General features: G+C 44.3%; 1 protein-coding gene across 2 annotated transcripts; it reads right to left on the bottom strand.

Annotated features, from left to right (window-relative positions):
* Positions 1-2: 2 nt before the first annotated feature.
* ZNFX1 (zinc finger NFX1-type containing 1) lies at positions 3-27996 on the bottom strand. Of its 2 annotated transcripts, none has more exons than XM_023251119.2 (14): positions 27405-27996; positions 25293-25407; positions 20451-22259; positions 15288-15419; positions 13716-13864; positions 12940-13089; positions 11751-11865; positions 10209-10459; positions 8232-8371; positions 6816-6970; positions 6302-6447; positions 5389-5499; positions 4380-4475; positions 3-3494 (listed from the first exon to the last, which is right to left on the bottom strand). In XM_023251119.2, exons 2-14 carry the CDS (start codon positions 25351-25353, stop codon positions 1053-1055), a joined length of 5757 nt encoding a protein of 1918 aa, XP_023106887.1. In that variant the 5' UTR covers positions 25354-25407; positions 27405-27996; the 3' UTR covers positions 3-1052. The 2 variants fall into 2 exon arrangements, with proteins under 2 accessions (XP_023106887.1, XP_044909444.1); XM_045053509.1 differs by lacking the exon at positions 27405-27996 and adding an exon at positions 27178-27198.
* Position 27997: the final 1 nt, after the last annotated feature.

Below are 27997 nucleotides of genomic sequence, written 5' to 3'. Positions count from 1 at the left end.
GATTTTCTCAATCATCATTTTTATTAATTGGCTTTATAGGCTAAAGTGCATAGTAAAGACAAAAAAGGAAATGCATACATAGGAAAAGGATATTTTTCTCACCAACATTAGAAAGACCTGAGATGCCTAAGTGTCTGTTCTAGGAACACTGGACTGAGGGAATATGTATGCAGGCAGCAGCAGGCCTGGGGGCTGGCTTCTGGCAGGGGTCTGGGGCCTGCAGAAGCTGCTGGCATGCTAACCCTGCCCAGGCAAAAGCTGTAGTAGTGTTGGGACAAAAGGTCACACTTTGGATAGGTGCTGCTGGTTTAGTTCCATTCAGGGCCTTGGGGAACCAGCACTGCTACTGAACTCCTGCAGGCAAAGAAATCACCATTCCAAAGTGCCAGTCACAGGAGAGGGTATGAGGGATCACTCCTCAGTCAGCCTGGGCCTGCTGCAGAGCCCCCAGCTGTGGGTAGTCGCACTTTCCCACTCTGTGAATATGTAACTGGGTCAGGGTTAGTCACGGAAGTCTTTGTCTTATCACATGCCTCCATCTCCGGGAGTGAGGATGCCCCAGGAGGAGAGTGGGAGGGATTTTTGTGCTCCTTGAAAGGATAAGCAGTTCATAAACAACTCCTCTGGGCCTCTATTTATTGGAATTAAAGTTAGTCTACAAGTTAGGGCCTGGCAATTAGAATGAGTCTGCTTCACTTGAGTTCATACTCTGTGCCCCCGGAGCACTGCAGAAAAAATATCTGAGTCAGGACCCAGAGATACCAGTAGGTAGCCCTAGGTGGAAGCCCCAAACATGCTCCAGAGAGCCTGTCCACTAACTTGCAGGAGAAAAAAAGAAGGTATCTGTTAACTTTGCTCTCAGTTCTGGAGGTAAAGTGCTTATTCTAGCGCAGGGGAAATCTAGAAACAAACGTGGGCAATCCCTAAAAGTGGATCCTTAAATAGGTACTAAGACTAAAGGACAATAATAAAAAACAAACTTCGGTTCCTTCGTAAGGGAGCCGATCCCAGCCGGGTGGTGGCTAGGCACAAGGCAGCGGTGCACCATCTTCCTACATCATCCTCCGGATCTCCTCAAAGTTCATCAAGTTGTTGGCCGTGTCAGACCAGGCAGGGTGCTGGGCTCCATCCATCTCAGAAGCAAGCTGATTGCTCCTTTCCAGAGTATGATTTATGCCCCCGATCACCTCCTTGCAGTCAGGACATGTGCCCCTCTGCATGGCTCCCCCACAATCGCTAATCACGTAGATGTGACCATTGGGGCACTTGAACCAGTGGCCCCGAGGATAACCCATAGCATTGACTATCTGCACTCGTTCTTCCTCTGAGATGCCCAGGCCAGAGCAGGGAAGAATGGTTTTCAGAGCTTCCATCTTTTTCTGCACAAACTTTTCATCCTCCTGGGTGAACTTACATGTTCTCTCGAGGATCTTCCGGACACTGTAGACCTCTTCTGCTGTGCTACCTCTCAGCTTCCCCTCTGCTATCTTGCAGCGGGACAGGAGGTTCACCAGGTATGTGAGCCTCTGGATTTCACTTTGGAGGTCATCCAATTCCTGGCTGGTAAAGCTCAAACGCTTCTTGGCTAGCCAGTCATGGACCTGCTCTAGTCGACTCCTCACTCTCTCTTGTTCTAAGACATGCACCTTTTTCAGAGAGTCTGACAGGCCAGCCAAGCGGTCGTAGAAGCTGATGTAATTCTCAACAAGGCCCAGGTCCTTCACTGACAGATTCTTCTGGGCCAGCTTCTCCTTTAACATCAGAAAGTCTGTAGGAAGCAGCTGGTGGAGGAGGCTCTTGCTCTCCAGGAGGGCCCTAAGTCGTTCCTGGCTGGTTGCAATTTCCCCTGCTGAGCCCTGAATCTTTTCCTTGACGATTTCAATCTCTTCCAGCCGCCGTTTGATGCTGGTTCCATACCTCAGGTTTTTGCGGATGGGCACCTGGCAGATAGGGCACACTTTCAACTTGATGGCAACTTCATCATCTTTCTGCTCATTCATGTAGAAGTCCAGGGCTTGCACCTCAAAGATGTGGCTGCAGTCTTCTAGCTGCACAAAGCGGGCGTCAGGCTCATCTTCAAAGCCAAAGAAGATCTGGGTGACTTCTTCCTGGTGGCAGACACGGCACTTCTTGGGGCACGGTTCCCCACATAAACCGATGCAGGGGTGGCCACAGGCCAGCAGCTTAGTACAAGGCACGTAGCATGGGGGTCGGTCGCAGGGCTCAGAGCAGAGTTTGGTGCACTGGTAGTGCTGGCAGCGCCAGACACAGGGCTCTACGCAGGGGCTGCACAGTTCCCCACACTTCTTCTTGCACTGGCTGTGGACACAGCGGTTCTGACAGGTCCGTTGGCAGGGTGGGCACTCGCCGATGCACGGCTCCTGGCACTTGTGTGAGCAGATGAGCAGGCGCTTGCAGGGCTGCTGACAGCGCTCATGAAAGCGCCCTTCGAAGCAGCTGTGGCAGGTCCCAGGACAAGGATGCCCACAGTCCAAGATCGTGCCACACTTGGTGGTGCACTTGACTGGCAGGTCATACACAAGGTCTTCCACATTACCACATTTCACCTGCTGGCTGTGCCCACACTTGAGTTTCACGGTGACCATTTCTGAGCAAAACCGCACACAGTCTTCACCGCAGGGATGGCTACATCTGTGCCCACATTTCAGAACCTTGGGGCAAGGTTCTTGGCAGCAAAAATCTGACTCAGGCATGGAACAAGGAACCATTTGTTCGTGACCGCACCGAGGAATGATTTTGCGCACCTTCACCTGACAAGGCTGACACTCCTGGAAGCAAACAAGAGGGCACCGGTGCCCGTCTTGACAGATAACCTTCTGGCAGGGCTTCATGCATTGGAACTCCTTGTGTGAGGAATCATAGGGGTGGCAGGCACGGGTGCAGACATGTCCACAGCCCAGCCGGAACTCACAGGGTAGGCTGCAGCCTCCTTCGGGCACTTTTTGGAAATCAGAAGCTTTGGATACTAAGGTGTGGGTATCAGGATGGTTCTGGCAGCACAGCTGGAGTGTGCGGCCTATTTGATTGTTCTCTCGAAGGGTATGGATGATCTTGCTCCACAAGGGCACCTTGGCTAGCATCTGCATGTTTCCGATGCAGTACATACCCTTCTTGGCACGGGACAAGGCCACACAGATGCGGTTGGATATCTGGAGAAAACCCACCTTGCCCTCCTGGTTGCTCCGCACTAATGAGAGGAGGATGATGTCATTCTCTTCCCCTTGGTATTTGTCAACTACATGGACCTTGACGCCAGCAAATGTCTTGGCTGGCATGAGTTTGCGCAGGCAGAATAGCTGCCCCGTGTAGGTGGTGAGGATGGTGATCTGGGAGGGGAGGTACTCCTGGCACAGGAAGTACTTGCACAATTCTACCACAAAGCGAGCCTCATGCTGGTTCTGGTGGCTTTTGCCTTCTTGGATTTCCTGTTCAGGAAAGTTGTGTTCTACAAAGAAAAGGTTGGAGGCGACCCCCTAGAAAGGAAAAGAAATGGTATGTCAGAAGGTTCACTCATGCAGTTCTTCCTATTTTCAGATGTACTGGCCACTGACCCTATTCCGGGGAGAGACTTAGCGAGGCTTTTTGTATACTTTGTGCCATAATCTTTAATTCTGGTGTCAGTCACTACTGTATGTTTTCTTTTGGGACCATGGCAAGTAGGAAAATGGATACAGAATTTGTCTATTTTAACTTCTAATACATTTGATATTATAATTTCCAACAGCCATCCATAATCCAGCTATTGCGGTTCAGCAAACAGGCAGAAGTTATGATGATGTTGAGCGAGCAGCTAACTTACAAGCACTCCACTGTGCTGATTGCTTTACACACATTATCTCCCTCAAGACAATAATGTAACAAGGCAGTACCCATTATTCTCACCGTACAGAAGATCAGGACATTCAGAATTGGTGTATCACTGGCTAAACAGTTACACAGCTGCAGAACTGGGATTCAAAACCCACGTCTGTATCTCTCAACTTCTACACCATTTCTACTTAGTGACGAGCTTTTAAAAAAGTTGGCTCTAGGGGCGCCTGGGTGGCGCAGTCGGTTAAGCGTCCGACTTCGGCCAGGTCACGATCTCGCGGTCCGTGAGTTCGAGCCCCGCGTCGGGCTCTGGGCTGATGGCTCGGAGCCTGGAGCCTGTTTCCGATTCTGTGTCTCCCTCTCTCTCTGCCCCTCCCCCGTTCATGCTCTGTCTCTCTCTGTCCCAAAAATAAATAAACGTTGAAAAAAAAAAAAAATTAAAAAAAAAGTTGGCTCTAGATCCTTCTGAAAACCCTTTTTCATCCTAAGGTAATACAGCCTCCTTGGTTGTTGATACATCACAGAAAGATCAAATAGGACAGACTCACCTTTATCTTCTCATATTTGAGAACAGAGGGATGATTCTCCAGATCCTGGTAAATGTAGGGGGTCAAAAGCCGGGCAATTTCAGGGCGCATGCGGTGCTGAAATAAGACACACAGGTCATTAGAAACATGGGCAGAAAGAGGGTGCCTGGCTGGCTCAAGTTGGCATAGTGTGTGACTCTTGATCTCAGGGTTGTGAGTTCAAGCCTCACATAGGGTGTAGAGCCTACTTAAAAAAGAAAAGAAAGAAACATGGGCAGAGAATAAAGGGACAGTTTTCTAAAGACTAGGTTGCTGGTGGAAAATCTGGAGGTAATGTGAAAGAATAAGGAGAAAAGAGCAGACTGTAAACAGCTCTTTCATCCAACACAAACTCAGCTCATCTTGTGGTATTTTATTTTAATTTTTTTTTTTCAACGTTTATTTATTTTGGGGACAGAGAGAGACAGAGCATGAACGGGGGAGGGGCAGAGAGAGAGGGAGACACAGAATCGGAAACAGGCTCCAGGCTCCGAGCCATCAGCCCAGAGCCCGACGCGGGGCTCGAACTCACGGACCGCGAGATCGTGACCTGGCTGAAGTCGGACACTTAACCGACTGCGCCACCCAGGCGCCCCTCATCTTGTATTTTAAAACAGAAAAGAAAAAAAGTCTAACAGTCATTGAATTACTAAGACAGTTTTTTTTTTATTTAAAAAAAAATTTTTTTTTAATGTTTTTATTTATTTTTGAAGGAGAGAGAGAGCATGAGTGGGGGAGGAGCAGAGAGGGAGATACAGAATCCGAAGCAGGCTCCAGGGTCTGAGCTGGTAGCACAGAGCCCAATGCGGGGTTCGAACTCACGAACTGAAATCATGACCTGAGCCGAAGTCGGACACTTAACCAACTGAGCCATCCAGGTGCCCCTAAGCCAGTTTTATTTTTATGAGACCTTTCTTGCTGGCAACTGGCAGGCTCCCAGGAGACTTCTCCTGAACATGTGGTAGGTAATAAGAGAGGTCCGGCTTCTTACCTGGTAATTTAGACGGACGAAGGGAATGTTTACTTTCACCAGTCGTTCAAAGAGGGACACCTCAAGGTTGAAATTCTTGGCTAGATCATACACATTGGCGCTGGGACGCAGCTGAGAAAACAAACATGTTTGAGGACTCTCTACTGACTTATTTTATCCATCCAATCATATACTCACTTAACCACCAACCTACCCATCAAATGTTTTTCAAGTGCCTTCTATATGCCAGGCACTGCTCTAGGTACTGACAGGCTAAGGATAAACAGTGACAAGGACATGAAGGCAACAAATAAGGGTGATGTGATGGAGTGCCCAGGAGTGGTGGTTCCTTAAATAGGCCTCCCTAAAGAGTGACACCTGAGTTGATGCCAGCATGGAGGAAGTTGCCTATCATTTGAAAAGCAAGGTATGAGGGAGCAGGAAGGAGGGCAGGTGGTGGGAACACAGTGAGCAAATGATGGTGATGTGATAAGTCAGAGAAGCAGGCTGAACCTGAGAATATCTGCCTCTCTAGGCTACTTTAAGAAGCTTGATTTTTGTATTAAGTCAATGGGAAACCACTGGAGGGTTTTAAGCTATGGAGTGTCATGATCTGACTTACTTTTTAAAAAAAATTCACTTTGACCCCTTTACAAAGAATAGAGGACGGCAAAAATCAAAGTAGGGGAACAAGAAGGAGGCTGTTTTAATAGTCCACTTGAAAGGTCATTATGAAATGAATGATACTATCTCTCAAATATACCCGATATCTAAGAGCACCTGCTCTTAGATTGAATGTGGGAGGTGAGGGAAAGAATCACAGAGAGCTACTGATAAGTTTGAGGACTGGTGAAGCAGAGAGGCCAGGGTCTTCTGTCTGAGTGCAACCCTCCAAGAGCCCTCTCTCTTCATCTTCCAGGGGCACCTGCCCTACCTGCTGGTGGTCCCCAATCAGAATGAGGTGCTGGCAAGCTTTGCTCAATGTAGCAATGGTGTGGGCCTCAAGGACTTCAGCAGCCTCTTCCACAATGACAATCCGAGGCTCTACCTTCTGCAGGATCTGACGGTATTTGGCAGCACCTGGAGTCAAGAGAGAAGAGGCTCCTCTAAGCTGATGCACTGGAGGCTGGAATCTGAGTCTGTGAAAACTGAGTCCTCACATCCATCCAGGGCTGTGGTGGCCACTGAATGAGAGAATAAGTGCTAATGAGTGGTCTCCAGACCACCAACACCCATGTTGGTCATTGTCAGGTTATCGAATGCAGCAGGGACAAGTGGGTGCATTTTATCATGAGTTCCCTAAACATAATTCACTTTCAATAGCTTTTCATGGCCTTTCCCTCTAACCTCCTAAAGAAGCTTCTCTTTACCTATCCTAGATAATCTGATAAGAGCTTGGCACCAGGAGTGAATGGCTGGATCTGGTAAACTTCCCCATGCTTTCTCACCTGTGGTTGTCATTCCTACAACCTGGGCATCTTTCAGGATGTGCAGGTCTTCCTGGAGCCTCAGCTCAGCCATTCTCTCTGCTGACGTGCGGTACTGGCGCTCATAGTTGAGGATCTTTCGGCGGGTGTCGGCCTGGTACATCTGTAGCCACAGCCTGGAGAATGTGAAGAACCAGAGAAAGAAGATGTGTGCTCTTTAAGATGGTGGAGGAACCCCCTGCAGTGTGTATGAGGTGGAACCGAGACCCTTGAGGAGCTTACGGGCCACAGAGGGAGAGGAAGGAGAGACCTAGGTTTGCAGGGAACCAAGATTCCAAAATGCCCAACAAAAAGAAGTACAGAGAGATGTACATAGGGGGCTAGGAGCTAAGGAGGAGAGTAGAATAAAGAATACAGGTTAATTATTGAGAAGAGAGTAAGGGACTTCAAAAGCTTCAAGAATTTCTCACAAATTCTCCTTGGCACATCTCTGAGTCCCCTTCCCTAATTCTCCAGTCTCATTTTACAAGTAAAACAGATCATGTCACTACTCTGCTACAGAATGTTCCAAGAGCTTTTCGGTACTTTTTGAAAAGTGGCTTTTGATAACCCGGCTCCTCACCTTTGCCCCATGAGTCCCTGCAGTTAGGCCCCTCCCACCTCTGACCTCACTTTCCATTTCTCTGAGCCACAGCTATGCTGGCTGCCTTCTTTCAATTTCTCAAATAGACATACTCCTTTCCACGTCAAGGCCTTTATGTATGTGGTCCCCATAATTTCATCTGCTCCCCATTCCCTGCTGGTCTTGTTAATGTCTACTAATCCTTCACATCTTGCCTTGTCACTTTCCTGGATACCTCAGACCAGCTCAAATCCCATGTTCATATTCTTAGCACTCATTGTTCTTTTATTTCTTAGCGGTTATGCCCATTTGTTAACTTTTTATTTGTGGAATTAACTAATTTGTCTCCCTGGATAAACTCTAAGCTCCATTTAAAGGTAGAGCCAAGGGGTGCCTGGGTGGCTCAGTCGGTTAAGCGTCTGACTTCGGCTCAGGTCACGATCTCTCGGTCTGTGGGTTCGAGCCCCGCGTCAGGCTCTGGGCTGATGGCTCAGAGCCTGGAGCCTGCTTCCGATTCTGTGTCTCCCTCTCTCTCTGTCCCTCCCCCATTCATGCTCTGTCTCTGTCTCAAAAATAAATAAACGTTAAAAAAAAGAAAAAAAAAAAAAAAGGTAGAGCCAAGTGTCTATTTTATCCCATGTCTGCACCCCTAGCACTCAGTTCACTGGGGGTATGCAACCAATCATTAGTTAACACTGTTGAAGGTTGGGGTGGAGGGATGGGGGGGTTATGTTGCAGGAACAGAAAAGGAACCCTTTGGGGTAATCACGTGCACTGGTTGGGAGTTGGGGGGAGGAGGCAATGGGCATAAATACCTATATAGCTGCCAGCGAGAATTCAGGTCCAGCTGCCAAACATCTTGGATTTCACTGGCCTCAGCCTCAGTCATGGTGTTGAGTTTGCGAAGTTCAACCTTCACTTTCTTTTTCATTTTCTTTTTCTGGCTGCGCTGAGTCTGTGGACATCATTAACAGCCAGGGTTACCATCTGAGCAGAAACTGGCTCAGTTCTAAGACCAAGGTCGAGACCAGAGCACATTAAAAAGGGGCTGCCACCTCGGAAGAACTTCCTTGAATGTCTCAAACTCTTCTAACACATATCCATTGCAAAGTGGCTAATTGGGGGCTCTGGATCCAGTCTGCCTGGGTTCAAAGCCCCATCTACCTCTAGAGTAAGTTACTCAACCTTTATGTACCTCAGCATCGCCTGCTACAAAATGAGGAATAATAACAATACATCTTTGCTGGGTTGCTGACTTGACTAAAGGAATAAATACATGAAAGCACTTAGAACAGTACTGACACTTGTTATCACTGAATGTCCTTTGACCACATTCTATTTCTCATTCCTAAAACATGTCATGAAAAGTAGTACAGGTAGAATGGAATATTACGTGGCAATGAGAAAAAATGAAATATGGCCTTTTGTAGCAACGTGGATGGAACTGGAGAGTGTGATGCTAAGTGAAATAAGCCATACAGAGAAAGACAGATACCATATGGTCTCACTCTTATGTGGATCCTGAGAAACTTAACAGGAACCCATGGGGAAGGGGAAGGAAAAAAAAAAAAAAAAAAGGTTAGAGTGGGAGAGAGCCAAAGCATAAGAGACTGTTAAAAACTGAGAACAAACTGAGGGTTGATGGGGGGTGGGAGAGAGGAGAGGGTGGGTGAAGGGTATTGAGGAGGGCACCTTTTGGGATGAGCACTGGGTGTTGTATGGAAACCAATTTGTCAATAAATTTCATATTAAAAAAAAAAAAAGTAGTACAGGCAGGTCTTTCTTGTTAAATGCTGTACAGGGCCTGCTAAGATGGTCTTAATGCCATCATATCGAGACAGTACCTTTCACAAGAGGGTGAAAGGCACCATTTAGAAGAAAGTGCTCTCCCCTGGCTCTGTCACTAAGGACTGGCATGAAAGATGGATGTCACAATGTTATGAACCTCCCCTTAGTTCCAAACCAAACCAATCAACTCCCCCTGAGGCCACGTGGCAGAGAGATGCCCAACCCATAATTCCAAGTATTAGGATCAGATTTGAACTAGAAGATCAAGTTAAAAGCTAGCAGACCAGGGAAAATTGCATCCAAAGTTGACTTTGAAAGTCTCTTAAATCATGAGTTTAGAAAATGTTATTTTGAGTATCCAGTACTCTACCGTCATAGTAATGAAAGGTAAATTTGGAGGACCACTTGGTTCTACCAAAGGAATGACCAGAGGGAAAGTCTGGGCATTCACATTATTCTGGCTTTAAGAGAAATATCAAATTCCAGGGTGAATAAAGGATGAGTACTCCCTCCAGCCTGTAAGGCTTGCTTCATTCTGCTTTACTTGAATTCTCTAAAATCTTAATGTATTTTTCATAGATTCATTCGTACTTGAGAAGATAATATCCGTGAAAGCATCAAGCACTCAGACTGTAAGTGTTTGATCTGACCCATATGTGGTGCATTTTTCTGAAAGTTCAAGAGAAGCCATTTGGCCACCTGCTTCCTGTTTTTCTAAGTTGGAATTTCTTGCCAGCGCCCCTCTGAAGGGTCATAATTTTTATACTCTTGGGAACTGGACCCATCTTATACTACAGTGAGGACAAGGTGAATACCTTGTGAGGACAAGGTGAATACGCTGCTATAACAGAAATGGGTGAAAATAAGGGGCTGCAGTTCTAGTCAGAACAGATGTTCTCAGGCCTGTTTCAGGAGAGTTTAACCCCCACCATCTGGCAGTAATAACTGAACTCCCATTTCCCATTCTGTCAGGGCTTCCAGAGGCCATGAGGAAGTGAGCTTACCTCCCACTCTCCTCCAGTTTGCTCCTGACCAGCTGTTGTCCCGGGGCCATAGTTATCGAGCCTCATGGCCAGAAGCACTTTAGCCAACTCCTGGACTGCCCCATTCTCTTCCTTCTTCCGCCTACGAAGTCTAACCACCTCTTCCTCCTCAATCACCCGGTCTGCTTGAATTAGGTCAGCCTCCTCGGCAATCTCAATCAGCGAACCCTCCTCTTCTCCTTCTTCTTCCTCCTCCTCCCCTTCTGCCTGGGCTAAGAGGAAAGCAGGCAAGACAGGGGTGAAACTCTTGAAGCCAAAGAATGGAAGGGGACACTTATAAGAACTTAGATGTACGAAAACATTCTCAAGGGGTTTAAGTGGTTACTTCTAGCAGGGGAAACTGGGAGAAATGAGTGTTAGGGGAGGGAGACTTAGGTTTCCTTATATACTTTTTTGTTATGTTTTTAAATATCATATAAACATATCCCTTTTTAAGAAAGGTTTCACTTATGTCAAATACACAAAGGAAGATATATGATGTAAACGGGCAACTTAAAGGATAATAAAAATACATAAAATGAACATCCAGGGTTGCCTCGGTGGCTCAGCTGGTTAAGCACCCAACTTTGGTTCAGGTCATGATCTTGCAGTTTGTGGGTTTGAGCCCTGTGTTGGGCGCTGTGCTGACAGCTCAGAACCTGGAGCCTGTTTCAGATTCTGTGTCTCCTCCTCTCTGCCCCCATTCCCGCCCCCGCTCATGCCCTCTCTCTAAAATAAAAACATTAAGAAAAAAAAAAAATGAACAACTAGGTACGTCCCACCCAATTTAAGGAGAAAATCCCCAATTTCTCGAAGACACTTGTGGGCCTGTCTAACCTGAATTTTGTATTGCTCATTCCCTTCCCTAGCTTTTTGAAATAACCTTACTATATACATAATGCATACACATCTCTAAACAACACATCATCTAATTTTGGCTTTTTTTTTTTCATTTCTTGAGCTCTACATAAATGGAATATTATAATGTATTTTCCTACACCTTGCTTTTTCATTCAGCCTGTTTTTGAGATTCATGTTGCCATGTATGCTGTAATTCATTCCTTTTCACTGCTGTACAGTATTTCATGGATCTGAATGGACAGTAACTGATCCATGTGCTGTACAAATATTGATGAATATTTGAGTTTTCTCTTTTTCTATTATTTGAAAGTGGTGTACCAATTAATATCCCCACTAGCAGTGTATCATAGTTCCTACTGCTCCACCTTCTTGTCAATATAGCAAACTTGAAAATTTTTGGCAATCCGATGTGTAACAGCATCTCATTGTGGTTTTATTAGCTCTTTTCTAATGAGTACTTTCCATATGTTTATTGACCATTACAATTTCCTATTTTGTGATGTGCTTGTTAAGTGTCTTTTATTTACTTTACTATCAAGCTATTGTCTTTATCTAATTGATTACAGCTCTTTATATATTCTAGGTATTACTTTCAAGTTTTAGTCTCCGGTCTTTACCATGTTCTACCTTAAGATGTGATTCTTGGTAGACATGCACTCTTACCTGTATTTTCAGGTCCTGCTGGAGCAACACTTTGGGTGAAAGAACCGACACCCAGGCCCAGCCACTCCAGCATCATGGAATGCTTCCAGCCCTGGAAGCAAATCCATTCACTATCCTGAGGAAGGAATTAATTATCAGTCATGAGAATTCCATGACAACCAGTGTAAAGGAAAGGTTTCTGAGAAGGATCAAAGGTAGTTCTCTTAAAATTCAGAGGCTGCAAGCTGGCAACCCTTGGGCAACGGGATCATTAAATACAACTTGTAGAGAATTTTAAAAATAAAAATTTCTGCTCTTGACAAAATCAGGATCTATGGCAGCAATGAGCCTGCATCTGAGATGGCAACAAATGGCTAAGAGTGGGTTGCTACCATTTCTTTTCCAGTCTGCCAAGTCCTCTCTACTTTCCAATGTCTCACACCCAGCTTGCTTTAGTCATTTATAGATTGACTGACTGACCCCTTCAGGCTTCTGGGTAACCCTAGAAATCACCAACTCAATGATAACAGAGCTACCATTTCAATGGGTTCCTGGCCAACCACTTTACAGGAATTGTGTCAGTTACTACTTAGAACATCCTTTGAACGCAGGCATTATTACCCGTTTGACTGTTGAGAGACTGTTGAGAGACTGTTGACTGTTGAGGATCATACTGGCCATGACACACAGTCTATGTTACCTTAGGTCACTAAGGTCACTAAGCCTGACTTCCAGGCTCTCTATATGGGCTGGGTTGCCTTATGATTTTGCTTTATAGAATAATCTTTTATAGCATACTAATTAAGTGGTTTATAAATACTAACTTGTTTATCCAAATAATAGTCCTATACCAATTACTCTGATCTGTTACAAACCGCCATTTCTGCAAGTCAAATTTACAAATATTAGCAATTTCATATGGTTCAACTTAATGTTATTATTATCCCCACTCTATAAAACAGGAAGCAGGCACAGAACAATTAAGTAACTTGCCAAGTGCAAAATCAGAATTCACATCCAGCATGCTGACTCCAGAGTCTTGCTCTTGACTAGTATACTCAGCCACCTCTCCTCATGAAAAGGGACTTCTCACATTATGGCAGCATCAGATTATCCTAACAGCTAATGCTTCGCATTGTTGCTTCTGCTAGAGACTGCCTCCAAGTACTGAGGCAAGAGAAATGCTTACAGCCCCCAGGATGACCCCTACCTGTACTGGTCCATTCATCAGGCTTTTCCAATGCTGGGGGGAGATGTACTTTTCCAGGTGCTGTTCCCGTAGTACACCACGCATGGTACACTCCAGGGTCTGGGCCCCTTCATGCAGCTCTTGCTCTGACTCCTTCATTTGTGTCACAATCTGCCAAAAACAGAGGGAAAGAAATGATAAGCAAGTGAGATCATCCCCTAAACTCAGTTTCTGCCATGAGGGAAAACAAAGCTAAAACAGGAACAGCAAGAGAGAAGAAATAAATAGACCAGTCAAAAAAGTCTTAATTTAAATAATCTTAAAACTGAAGGGTTACTATCTAAAATGTCTAACAGACTCCTACCAACCAGTAAGAAAAAGGAACAAATAACACAACAGAAAAACAGGCTAAGGATACTGTTGTGGAGACTACTTCTCTTTTTCTTGGTAGTAGGGACTCAGAGTTTTGCTTGGGTACACTGCTGCCCAGCTAGAAGATGACATTACGCTGGCCAATGGGCTGTAAATAGGGCTGTTGGTGGTTTGCGGGGGGAGTAGCCTTAAAAGGTCCTGGCAGGGGCTGGGAGGGGTGGTATGCTCCTTTCTGCCCTTTTTCCATCTTGATTTTGAGGGCAAAGGTCACACCATGGGATTAACAGATGGAATGCTGGAAGGAACCTGAGTCCTTCACCACTTTGTGGAGCACCTATTTCCTCTGGACTGCCTACCCAGAAAGCCACTGCTACCTAGTCTATTTCTACCATGAACTATCTCAGATATCCAAAGCTGGGACTCACACTCATGTAGGCCCTTCGGAGGTGCATGGGGAGGTTGCGACGGAATTCCCGCTTGTTCCTCAGCTCCCTCAGGGTGAACTGCTTCAGGATTTCACTGTTACTCCTTCCACCTACCCGCACGATGCTGGTCTTTTGACACTTGTAGATGCCTATGGAGCAAAGTGGAGCATAGCAGAGGTGAGAGGAGCTACGCTGGATTCCCTCAGGTGAGAGCTGTATGTGTTTCGGATGTTATCTCAGCTGGTTCCTTAGGGAACAAACTGGTACCTACAGGAATCCACCCTATTAATGACCAAAAAGGCCTCAGAGATGATATGACCTGCAGAGCAGTAAAATGTGTACTTAAGAACACAGGCTTTTTTTTTTGAGAGAGTGAGCGAGAGCAAGCTGGGGAGAGGGACAGAATGAGAGAGAAAGAATCTCAAGCAGGCCTCACATTCAGCACGGAGCCCAATGCAGGGCTCGATCTCACAACCGTGAGACCATGACCTGAGCTGAAATCAAGAGCTCAACCAATGGAACCACCCAGGCACCCCAGAACATAGGTTTAGAATCAGATATCTGGGAACCCAAACCTTGACTTCACCACTATTGCTATGTAAACTGGGGCAAGTTTCTAAACTTAAGGCTTCAGTTCTTCATCTGTGATTTGAAAGTAAGCACTTAGTAAATGTTCTCTGTTATTCACTCTACAGGTATTTACCAACTGGTCACTATGTGCCAGGCATGTGCTAGGTTCTTGAGATATAGCAGCTAAAGCACAGACTCTATTCCTAATTTGTTCTCAGGTCTCACACTCTGGCACAGAAGATACACGTTAAACAATTTCTCATAATAGCAATAAGTACAGTAAGTACTGTAAGTACATGATGCTGTAAATATATAAGAGGGCAACTTACCTAGTTTGGGTGGGGTAATCTAATATTTAAACTGAGACTCCAAGAATAAAAAATATTTAATCTGGGTGAAAGGAAGATATGGAAAATAATATTCAAGGAAAAGGAAAAACATATATTTATTCATTCATTAATACAATTAGTATTTTTTTGAGTGCTAGAATCCATAAATATAGCAAGAAAGAGGACCAACCCACACAGTGTTTATGGTCTAGGGTAGAAACTCATACAATAAATTGTTACATATGTATTAAATCTCTGAAGAAAAAATACAAAAGGAAGCTTAACTTTGTCTGGGGGCAACTGGAAAAATACACCTGAAGAGATATTTAAGGGGAGATCTAAAGAATGAGTTGGAGTCAACCAGGCTAGATGATAGATGAAGTCAAGATGCAGAGAGAAAAAGTGTCTTCTAGAGATGGGGGAACAGCATGGCCCAAGGGAGAAGCTGGAGGAATTCAAGGAACTGCAGACAATCAGTGTTGTTGGAGTTAGGAAGAACAAGGGAAGAGGAAGGAGATAAGGTTCAGAGTTGGCTGGAGCAGACCAGACAGAGCCTGCAGGTCATGGATAGGACTACGGGCTTAGTTCAAATAGCAATAAAATTTAAGCTACCGAAGCTGGTGATGGTTCAACTATAAATGTCTTGATAGAGAACAATTTTGCCTAGAATTACCTTCCAGAAACTGGTCCAAAGCATGATTAGTATAACATACAACCAAGATGGGGAATTTCTGGACGCTAATTTGCCAGACAGGCTCATTGGTTAGAAGTGCCTGAACGATTTTTAGACCAACGTAGGTTTTGCCTAAAAAAGAAAGAAAAAGGAGAGTTAAAAAAAAATAAATAAAGACTTTCTAGAAGGAGTAATTAATTACTTACAGCAAATTATTATTTAAAAAAATTTGAAGTCATACACTGAGATGGTTTAAAGATCCAAGAAGCACAAATGAGTATTTTACAAAAGTGTCCCTGCTCTTCCAGTCATCCAGTTCCTCTCTGGGAAGCAAACCAGTATTACCAGTTTCTCGTGTAACTTTCCAGAGTTAGTCATTCTATGCAAATGCAAACAAAAAATGAATACAGTCTTTCTCTAGCCTTCCCTTTTTTTTTCAATGCAAATAGCTGCAGACTATTTTCACTACTCTACATCTTGCTTTTTCACCTAATGTACCTTGGAGATAGCTATCAGCACATAAAAAGAATCCCTTCTGTTTTTTGCAGCTTTAAGATATTTTTTCACAACTGTAAGGTATTTTTTAGCCAGTTGTTTACTGGCTACTTGCTAACTCTCATCTAGCAAATTATTTAGAAATGCTTTCAATATACCACAGACTTGCCTTTGTGAAAGGAGGGAAAAACTCAGAAAAATCAACATTCAAGTTAGAGTTATGGGCTCATTAGTAAATGGCCAATAATTCATTAATTATGTCTACAAATAGCTAAATCCTTACACTGTGTCAGGTTGAGAAGTTAGCCACTGTTTTCAAAAAAATCAAAGGTGAGTCAGGTACCAATACAAGAAAATCAAAGATTTCAGTATAGCAAGATAAATAACAACAATTTCTTCCTTCCTTTTTTCCCTTCGTTTGGGTTTTTTTTTTTTTTTAATTTTTTTTTCAACGTTTTTTATTTTTATTTTTGGGACAGAGAGAGACAGCATGAACGGGGGAGGGGCAGAGAGAGAGGGAGACATAGAATCGGAAACAGGCTCCAGGCTCTGAGCCATCAGCCCAGAGCCCGACGCGGGGCTCGAACTCACGGACCGGGAGATCGTGACCTGGCTGAAGTCGGACGCTTAACCGACTGCGCCACCCAGGCGCCCCGGGTTTTTTTTTTTTTTTTTTTAATGAAGTAGGCTCCACACCCAACATGGGATTTGAACTCACGACCCTGAGAGCAAGAATCTTGTGCTCCACAGGGGTGCCTGGATGGATTAGTCACCTTTTTCCCCTTCAAGTAAGTATTGAGTGCCTAACAGGTGTCAGGCACTGGGTTAGATGCAAGAAATACCATAGTGAGCATAACAACTATGGTTCTTATTTTCCTGGAACTTACAGACTTGTAGAAGAGAAAGATAATCACAGAAACAAATGTAAAATCATAAATGTGGGAAATGAGAAATACCCAGTACCAAAAAACCCATATAATTGGGATTCTGGCCTAGTCAGAGGTTAGAAGAGACTTCTCTAGGGAAGTGAAAACTGAGTTAAGAGTGGGCAAGAAGGAATAGGGATAGGGTTGGGAGGTTTCTGCCATATTCCAGGCTAAGGCTTGACTTCAGCGGGAGACGGGAGATAAACAGGCAGACAGGGGAGAAGTTTCAGAGGTAACATTGACTGGAACTTGATAATGGTTTGGCTAGGGTGGGGAACAGAAAAGGAAAATTAGGTTTCTAGTTGCAGGACTGGATGGATAAGGATACCTCAGAAGGAAAGAAAATCTTTATAATTTAACATTTACTTTGTCTCCTTCCTTCCCCTTAGAATAGATACTTTTTGGGATTCCCACCTCAAAAAGGACCCCCTTTACTACTTCCCCCTCATATTCACCAGTTCTTCCCTAGTAACCATTTATGTGTGTGGCTTAAGCTAGCCTGAAATTATTACTACACTTGGAACTAATGAGTCCTAATTCAAGTGATAACATTAAGGGAAATTAACTGCAACATGTAGATTTTGAATATACAAAAAGCTCCTCCAAAGCAGTAAGAAGTCATTCAAAAAGAACCCAATCCACAGAAGTAGTAATATAAATAGCCAATAAACTGACAAAAGGATATTTAATTTCATTCTTTTAAAAAAATTTTTTTTTTTTTTTTTTTTTTTTTTTAAGAGAGAAAGAGCAAGAGACTGTGAGCCGGTGAGAGGGGCAGAGGGAGAGAGAAAGAATCTTAAGCAGGGCTTAAGGAGCTTGGCGCAGGGCTCGATCACACGACCCTGGGATCATGACCTGAGCTGAAATGAAGAATTGGATGCTTAGAGCGCCTGGGTGGCTCAGTTGATTATGCAACTGACTTCGGCTCAGATCACGGTCTCACAGTTCATGAGTTTGAACCCCACGCTGGGCTCTGCGCTGACAGCTCAGAGCCTGGAGCCTGCAGCCCTCTTTGGATTCTGTGTCTCCCTCACTCTGTCTCTCTCAAAAGTAAATAAACGTTAAAAAGAAAAAAAAAATGTTGGATGCTCAACTGACTGAGCCACCCAGGTGCCCTTTTAATCTCATTCTTAATGAAAAAAATACAAATTAACCACCGTGACATACATTTCCAGGGAGTGATTTGGCAATATCTATTAAAATTACACAATTATATATTCTTTGATCAGGTTAGGAAATTTCTCTTCTGCATATGTTTTGTTTGTATATGAAATGATTCACAAACAAGGCTATTCACTGAAATATTGCTTGTACTAATAAATCTTTCCACACGGGACTGGTTAAAGACATTATTCCACTGTATGGAATATTATGCAATCATAAACAAGAGTTACTACTTATGTACCAATATGAAAGGAACACCAAGATATTTTCTAAATGGACCAAGCAACATGTACAAGATGATTTCTAGCGTAATGGGTTAAAAAAAAGGAAGGGGTGGGGTGCCTGGCTAGCTCAGTCAGTGGAGCACACAACTCCTGGTCTTGGGGTTGTGGGTTCAAACAAGCCCATGTTGGGTAAAGAAATTACTTAAAAATAAAATCTTAAAAAAAAACAAAAAAGAACAAAAAGAGGGTGCCTGGGTGGCTCAGTTGGTTAAGTGTCTGACTTCAACTCAGGTCATGATCTCACAGTTCCTGAGTTCAAGCCCCACATTGGGTTCTCTGCTGTCAGCACAGAGCTCACTTCAGATCCTCTGTCCCTCGCTCTTCCCTGCCCTCCCCCGTTCTGTCAAAATAAACTTTAAAAAATTTACAATAAATAAATAGAAAGAAAGAAAATCATAAAGTACAATAAATATATTCAATTCAACCATTTGCTTGAATATTTATAGAATACCTCTGGAAGGATCAACAGGAAGATAACATTGTTTTAGGGAAAGGAACTGAGTGGAATGGTGGGAAGAGAGATTTAAAAAAATTTTTTGAACCATTTTTACTAAAACATAAAAAATAATGGTTCAAAATTTTTAACCTCACAGATCAGCAAAACCTGCTGATGAGCAAAAAACACTGAGATAACACACAACAATACTGGAGAAGATATAAGGAAATGGGAACACTAGTTCATTCTTGGTGAGAGTGTAAACTGGTACATCCTTTTTTTCTTTTTCAAGCCTTGAAAGCATCTCTTTAATTATGCGTATTTTTCCATTATATAGGTGTTTCTTATCAGAAAAAAGTTTCTATTCAGTTACATAACTTTTTTTTTTTTTTAACATTTATTTATTTTTGAGAGAGAGTGAGCCAGCAAATGGAGAAGAGGCAGAGAGAGAGGGAGACAGAATCTGAAGGAGGCTGTAGGCTCTGAGCAGTCAGCACAGAGCCCGACGCTGGGCTCGAACTCACAAACATTAGATCCTGACCTGAGCCAAAGTCAGAAGCTTAATAACTGAGCCACTCAGGTGCCCCAGGTTATATAACTTTTTATTGTGAGTTGCTATTACTTTATCAGTGTTTTTTTATTTTTCTAAACATTTTAAGTAAACTCTACACCCAAGATGGGGCTCGAACTCAGAACCCTGAAATCAAGGGTCACGTGCTCTACTGACTGAGCCAGCCAGTCAATAGCCCTATTAGCGTTTTTTAAAGACCTCTTTCCAGGGTTTTTTTGTTTTTTGTTTTTTTGCATGTGTGTGTATCCTTTATGGAGGATAATTTAGCAGTACACACTATAACTATTAATGTGAATTCCCACTTTAGGAAATAATAAGAATACCTAAATATAAACACATACCAGATACATAGATATATAGATGATGGACACTTACCAAAGCACTCTATGTAATGACAAAACAAACAGACAAACAAAAAACATCATGGTACACTCACTCCTTACAGTGAATGCAGGCATAGTAAAAAGAGAGAGACACATTTCTAAATGTGACTGGAGTGTAACGAATGTAAAAAATGTCTGTAACATGTTATAAAAATAACTGACCATTTATGTTATTGAAAGAAAACAAAAAGTATGAGTGCATGTATGTAAACATAAGAATACAGACACAGAGATAGATCAATGGTCACCTTTGAGAACATCTGGAAAGATACACATCAAACAATAGCAATTATCACCACAAAGTAGGATTAGAGTGGCATATGGGGATGAGGGTGCAGAGAGGCGTATTTCCATGAGAAGTATGGTGTAGTAGTTACAAGAGGCAGGACTCTATAGAGTCAGTGCCTGAGTTCAAGTCCTAGGTCTATCACTTACCACCTTCATGAACTTCAACATATTATTCAACCTCTTTGTCTTAGTTTTTCATCTGTAAAATAGAATGGCTTCTACTTCACAGAGCTGTTGTGAGGATGCAATCAGTAGATACAACACTACTAGCAAGTAGTAAAATGCTACTTGGCACACAGTGCTAATGTTATGTATTTGATATTATTTAATTTAAAGTAATATAAAATTAAATAAAAATTAACATAGCCTTTGATGAAGCAAAGGTCATGCATCTTCCTAAATTTGACCCCTCAGCAGTCTTCTCTAACCTAGTGACTTTTATTACCATGCATACCAATGGCTGCCTACTGGAAAATCACCATGAACAGCTTTGTAAGTAGGTCTGATGCCCATTTCAGGAGAATGTTTCTAATCAAGACACTCAAGAAACCTAGAGACAAGCCTCCCTTACCTATCTCATAGGGAAGAGGTCACGTGATCTGAAAAATTCTCTTACCTGTTCCAGGAGGTCCTTGAATAATAGCCAGTTCCCTTGTGAGAGCAAACTGCAAGGCTTCCATTTGGGAGTCATCCAGCTTCAGGGCTTCTTTTGAGGGCCACTGGCTAGGATCTAAGACATTCACTCTGGGATATCTTAAGCCTTCGGCATTCCTCAGAGAATCCTCAGTGGCTGAGGGATTCTTCATTAAGGGAGTGAAATCATATCTGCCCCCCATTAGCAAGTACCTTGGCTCCCTCACGTAAGAGTCACATTCCACAATATTCCTCTGGAAGGGGACATCCTCCTCCTGGACCTCCTGAAGTCCTTCCAGGACATGCCTATAGGCCTCAAAGTATGCAGTTGTCTCCACCATAAGGAAAGAGTCAGAGGGCTGGACCTCCGCTAGCAGCTGTTGGCTCTGCTCATTGAAAGAGAGCTGGACAATTCCTCGGCAGAGATCTTCCTGCTCCCGATTAGACACGGTGGCAAAAAGAAATGTTTCAAAGTTGTCCTTGGACATGCACACCAAAGATCCATAGAGCAACCGCTTGGAATTCTGCCAGCGAACAAACTTTAGTGGTTTTGTGTCAAACTGCACCTTGTAGACAATGCCTGATGAGGAACACACGGGGGTGATAATCCTGGTATCAAAGTAGATTCGAATGTCATCAAATTTTCTCTTCCTGAGGCCTTGGTCTTCAAAGCTTTGGAGAAGTTCCAAAATGCCTTCACGTAGGGGTCTAACAAAATCTTCTCTCAGGAGTCGGAAGTGGGTATCCAGATAGATAGCAGTGCTGTCGTATTTTCCGGTAATGATGTTGGGACGAAGGAATGGCCTCTCATCCAAGTGCACTTCATTGTAAGTAGGATAAATGGGCATGGTCCTGTAGCTCTCAACATGGTCCTCTGCCTCAGGCTGCACTAGAGTGTAGGTATCCACTCTTAAAGTGCCCTCTCGCCTCTTCTCCTGCAGATGTTCGATGATGGTCTGCACCTTTTCCAGGTTCTTCTCTGTCTCCTCTTCTATGTCAACCCCAGAGGCTCTCAAAGCGTTAAGAGAAGCTGGCAGGAGGGAAATGAGCATGGAAGTTTCCTGCACAGAGCTGGCGGGGAAGACACTTACAAGGTCCTGGAGGAGAGAGATGATGTTGCTAATGTGTTCTGGATATTGGTTTCGAATGTCAGGGATGGGTTCAGTGACCATTCCTACCACATAAGTTGGTAGGCAGACTTTGAGGAATTTGGAGTTCTTCAGTATGCCCAGGACATGGAGAACACTCTGGCGGTCCATTTTGGAACTGCAAGCCTTCCTAAGAACCTGGCAGATGAGCTCAAGGAAGTTGGATTTCATAAAAGAATGAGACAGGAGCTCTTTCAGCCCTAAACTTGTGGCAAGAGTGATGACCACCTCAGAAGGGTCTTTCTGCAGAAGACTTTCTAGGAATTTGTAGCCCAGTTTCTTCACTTGCTGTGGCTGTTCTGCAGGCTTCTGGTGTGGGGTTCGCCACTGCTGGAAGTTTTCATCGGACCACGGTGGTCTGTGGTTCCTTCCCTCCTGGTTGCCATTTCTCCGCCTAGCATCATTTTCCTGACCACGTCTTTGGCCTCTAGGTTCATCACTAGTGCGCCCCTCATGGTTTCTCCTTCCCTGATGTGGATTCCTGCCCATAGCCCCAAACCTTTCTTCTCTTTGCCGTACAGGAACAGCATGGTTGGTGGCCCTAGGCTGCCTTCCAGGCTGGTTAGCTCCTCCTCTGAGAGCATTCACTGGTGAGTTATTGGCCTGATTTCTAGCTCTTGGTGGTAATTCTCCATCCACAGGCCCTAAACACAATGGGAATACTGGGTAAGCACAAAAGTCAAGGTACAAGGAAATCTAACAGAACAACAAGGGACATACTCTCATTTTCCAAAACAACAAAGGAACTTAGTAGGTTTTCTTTGCAGAGAAAAAAGACTTCCTATGAAATCATGTAATAAACGTAAAATAGATTACTGTGGTTGCAGCACATACTATGAAAACATTGTTTTTTCAAAGGGTGCAAAAGGGAAAAAGAATAAACATTTGTTGGGGCGCCTGGCTGGCTCAGTCAGAAGAGCATGCAACTCTTGACCTTGGGGTTGTGAGTTCAAGCCTCATGGTGGGTATAGAGATTACTTAAATACATAAACTTAAAAAAAAAAAAAAAAAGAAACATTTGTTGAGTGCCTAATCCGTGTTAGAGGATAAATACTTGCAGTATCTCATTTAATCATCATGAGCTGAGATTATTTCAGAGGGTCAAAAAGATCAGCTCATTGCTTCTGAGTCTTCTGCCAGTACCAAATAATAGCCAAAGCATGAATTTCAGAGCAAAACAGTCCTGATTCAAATCTTGTCCTTGCCACTTCCTCACTGTATAACCCTGAACAAGTCAAATACTTTCTTTAAGCCTAAGTATCTATGTAGGTGTAAAGACTAAACGTTTGTAAGATGCTTAATAGTATACCCAACATGTAAAAAGTTCTCATTAATGTTATTACTAGTGGCACTAGTAATACTTTTCCATTGGGAATACTCTATTGATTTCCAGGCCACTGGATCTGCCACTAAACAATTATGTTACAGGCAACACAGGCATCAAGTGTGATAAAATTACAGGAGAAATGCTTCTTGAAATTTGTCCAGCATCAGATGGCAAGGGGGAAGGTGGGGTTTCCTTTACCAAGATGTTTTTGAGCTAGTTAATACATTGAGAATGAAACCGAAAAAGGAAACTCAAATTTGTTTTAGGAAACTGAAAAATGAAACTCAAGTTTTTCTCCTTTCTGAAGCACAAGTTCATCCACATAGTATTATTTACTACCAGCCCTCAGATAAGAAGTTGTTGGGGGAAGGAGGAGATATACCAAGTCCACACATGAAAGCTAACATCACCCCGTGGATGAAGCTGAACTTGTCTTCCTTAATTTGCCACACCTTTCAGAAGTAAATTTGGCCAAATTAACCAAGAGCCCACTGTCTTTCACTTTCGTTTCCTATAAAATTGATGGAGCTGACCCAACTTGGCAGAATTACTTGGAGCTTTTAAATACAAACAAAATAAGATTATGTACAATGATGTGAGAATAAAAATGTTATGAATGCACATCATATTCAAGATGACTGTACCATTTCATGACATTAGATGCTAAATCTATTTATGTGCACTTTTCCTTGTTTTGTACTTTGCAGAGAAAATTTTGAGGTGACAACATAAAGGAACATTTGGCAAAATATAAACCCTGTATTACTGAAGTCTAAATTTTATAAGTGTTACCTTATTTACTTTTCAAACTCTCAAAATATCAAAAGAAAGTCCTTCTAATATTTCAATCTGACCCAAAGACTTGATGTTTTGAAGAATTAAAATTGGTATTGTTTCTCATTCTTTGAATAGTCACACAGCTCATAAAATAAAATTCTACAGTTCTTCCTCATTTATTCTACAGCTAAAACTCAGATGACATGTTGCAAACTTAGGGAAAAACAGGAATCCATTTGGTTTTGTTTCAAAGTTCTAAGCAAATAGAAAAATCATAGCAGTAGAGTAATGTTTTTGGAATGAGCTTTACTTTGGTGACTAGGATTTAGACATATGCCATTAAATTAAATACATATCCATTAGCCATTTATGGTTATTAAGAATCTTAGACATGGTTAGCCTGAATTAAGATGTGTAACTTTGAACACTGAATACCAAAAATAAGGTAAACATCTCATTAAAGTTTCTTTATACTGATAACACCTTAAAATGATAATATTTGAGGAGCGCCTGGCTGGCTCAGTCAGAAGAACAGGCAACTCTTGATGTCAGGGAGGGGGGTGGGGGGGTGTCATCAGTTAGAGTCCCACCTTGGGTGTAGAGATTACTTAAAAATAAAATCTTTAAAAAAATAATAATGTTTGAGTATTTAGGGAAGTAAAAATACTGAAATTATTAAAGTACTTGACAATAAAATGTTGTATTCAGTTACTACAATAAATGACATTATTTGGATATACTCATTTAAACACATGTTAAACAAATTACTATTAAATTTTTAAAATGGATTTCATGTGTTTCTTTTTGCTTTTTTTTTTTTTTTTAAATTTTTTTTTTTCAACGTTTATTTATTTTTGGGACAGAGAGAGACAGAGCATGAACAGGGGAGGGGCAGAGAGAGAGGGAGACACAGAATCGGAAACAGGCTCCAGGCTCTGAGCCATCAGCCCAGAGCCCAACGCGGGGCTTGAACTCACGGACCGTGAGATCGTGACCTGGCTGAAGTCGGACGCTTAACCGACTGCGCCACCCAGGCGTCCCTCTTTTTGCTTTTTTAAAAATGTTTATTTATTTATGTTTGAGAGAGCAATAGCATGAGTAGGGAAGGGGCAGAGAGAGAGGGAGACAGAGACTCCCAAGCAGGCTCCGTGATGTCAGCACAAGGCCAGATGCGGGGCTTGAACTCACAAACCACAGGATCATGATCCAAGCCAAAATCAAGAGTTGGGACACTTAACCAACTGAGCCACCCAGGCACCCCCATCTTTTTACTTTTTACATGATGCTACTAGAAAATGAAAAATTACATTTCTGGCTTGCATTATGTTTCTTTTGGGTAGTACTGCTCTAAAAATTATTTCCAATTCAGACACCTTATCGCTGTCTTTGTTAACGTGAACTATACCCATTCATCAGCTCTTAGGAAAAAGAGAGGGCTGTCTATTTTTCAGTCATTCATGCTGTGGCTAAGGAATAAGCCATTCTTTACTTAAGAGAGGCCGTTAGTCTTAGGCGGGTCTGCTCATTCATAGGAATTCAATTTCCTTCCCATTAAGTAGAAAATCTTGCTCACCTCTGTGGTTAGTATAGGGATTTCTTGGCCTGGCCTCCAAACAAGGTCTTCTGTCCTCCATGTCTGAGTTACCTGAATTCCTCCACGCTCACGTTATTTTCGGTTATCTGGAAATCTGCACACATTGAGAGAGATCAAGGCCCCTGAAACACAGCAGCTAGCAGAAAAATACCCAAAACAGCATCAAGCCAATCCTCCTGCTTCCACATCTTAATGATTTGTAAACTAAGAGTTAAACACAGATTTAATCACAGGCACAAGTGTTCAACTCTGTGAATGCCCAGTATGATATAAAATGTTAAATTCACCATTTAGGTGATTTCAAATTCCTCCCTCCCTCTTATCCTGGCACTTCGTTGGGGCAGAGGGAGTGTCATCAATTCCCATTCAGAACTACTGTTTGGTTTATGTCTTTAGCCAAGTTACTTAATCGGTTGCTAGGTTTCATTTTCCTCTCCCACGAAGCAGACAAATATTGTTGCCAGGGAAGAAAGAAGTACATTTTTGTTAATCCAAAAACCATGTATTCACCATGCCATCCAACAGTTATGCTATACAGAACTCTATAGCTTACAGTATTCTACAGTTTGTAAATAATTAGTGAGCAGTTATCCCTTATCCTATCGTTTGGAATGCAGCCAAACCGATTAAGCCCTCTGTTCTACTGAACCAAAAAGAAAAAATTACATATTTCAATAACCAGAGGCTTAGCATCTACAGAATGCTGTTTCCCCAGGACCAGCTAGAAATCTGCAGTTTTTTCCTTCTCCTTTCTTCTTAAAGATTTTTGACAGTGATCCTGTAAGAGGAAGAGGAAGCCCCTTTAAGGGAACTTCTCAATGCAACTCATACATATCATATGAGCCGAGGTTAGGGAATGAGTGGGTGACTCAGAGTCCCCAGCAAAGGGATTTTTGAGACTGTCCCTGTAACTGACTTTTAAAATATTCATAGTTGGAAACTGTGAATAGATTTGGCATTATATGAGGAGTAGCTTTTATCCTCTTCAGAAAAAGGAGTCCTTTTCCTTCCTGCCGGGAATATTTTGGGTGAATCTCTTCTCTCATCTTATCAAACCCAGCTCTCAAGTGCATTCAGTATTTTGGGTGTGTGTGTGTGTGTGTGTGTGTGTGTGTGTGTGTGTGTTTTAATTAAAAAAAAAAATTCTGAGGAGAAAATGCCTTCTCCTCTGGTTGAAAAATACTAAAATAGAAACTCAAATTTTCTGAAAAGGGGTAAAAGAAATGGGAAAAAAGAAAAAGGGAGGAGCAGAGAGAACAGGAAATGCTACGAAAAAAAGCAGACTAAAGTGAGTTTCTTTGGGAATCAAGGCCTAAAAGGGCAGGAAGAAGAAAATCAGTGATGGTCAAGGTGGTAGAGGGGTCATATCAGAGAAGGGTAATGGGGGGGGGGGGTAGGAGGGGGGATGGAGGAGGCTGAAACCAGAGGCCGGAGGTGGGTTATCAGGGGGATTCTCCAGGGTCCCGAGAGGATAGAAGGAGGGACGGAGGGGTCACCGGCAACCAGGAGCCCAGGAGTTTCTGATGGACATATTATGGGGTTGGGGGGGGGGTGGTTAGGGTTAGGACCGGGAAGTGGCTAGGCTGGGGCAGAAATGGCAGGGAGGTAGGGGGCCTTCAAGAAGGTCTGGCTGAGCCCCGCTGGGGGGGGGGGGGGGGAGGCCGGTGTTGGAAATGGGGATGAGGAACCCAGGTGCTGAGGGTGAAGGAGGCGGTGGCCGGGGAGGACACAGGAAGACGAAGGGGGCGGCCGGGGCAGAAAATGAGGGCAGACATGGGGGTGGGAGGCGGAACTAGCTGATGGGGCCGGAGGCAGAGGTGGCGACGGGGGCGCCGAGGGGGTGGTGGGGCTCTGAGGGACGCACGTGGGGCTCTGAGGTGGGTGATGGAGCGGCGTCCTGAGGGGGCGGCGGGGATGCTGAGGCAGGTAGGGGGCACTGGGGGCTGAGGAGGCGGCGGGGACGCTGAGGCGGGCGCCGGGGCTCCTGGCGGCAGATGTAGTGGCGGGGCGGCGCGGGCGCCGGGGCTCGCGGCGGGCAGAAGCAGGTTCGGGGCCGGGGCGCGGGACGGGGGGGGGGGGGGGGTCACTCACCCGGCTCCGGCGCTTCTTCTCGCAGCCACCGCCGCCGCCGCGACTGGTGCTCGGACTCCGGCCCAGGCTGGTCCGCGGCCCCGCCCGGCGCCGCGCACTTTCGGTTTCCTTTCCCCCCGCAGACACTGGGCGGGGCGAGGGGCCGAGAGGAGGGGAGGAGGAAGAGGGGAAACAGTGGAGTTGAGCGGCTGGGGGGGGGGGGGGGGAGGAGGAGGAGGAGGAAGGGAAGGAAGAAGAGGAGGATGAGGAAGAAAAGGAGGAAGAGGAGGAGGAGGAAGAAGAGGAGGAGGAGGGGACCTCTGGGCTGCGAACGAGGGGGCCGGGCCCTGATGCTCTGCCGGCGCCTCCGCCCTCAGGCCGGGTAGGGGCGGGTGGACGGACTGGTGTCGCCTCAGCTCCCCACGGCGGCGGGGCCGGCGGGCTCGGGCGGGCGCGGCTGAGGGGAGGGGACTGAGGAGGGCGGGTTAACAGCGCCCAGGGCCGTCGCAGGCCTGAGCCCGCCCCGGAGGAGGGGGAACCCGCCGGGTGGCTTGGTGCGTGTGAAGCGCGACATGGCGGCGAGGCCGACGAGCCCTTGTGGCCCGGAGTGTACC

The sequence above is a fragment of the Felis catus genome, chromosome A3, assembly GCF_018350175.1.
Source record: "Felis catus isolate Fca126 chromosome A3, F.catus_Fca126_mat1.0, whole genome shotgun sequence".
In the NCBI taxonomy this organism is placed as follows: domain Eukaryota; kingdom Metazoa; phylum Chordata; class Mammalia; order Carnivora; family Felidae; genus Felis; species Felis catus.
This window is presented reverse-complemented; position numbering and strand designations above follow the sequence as displayed.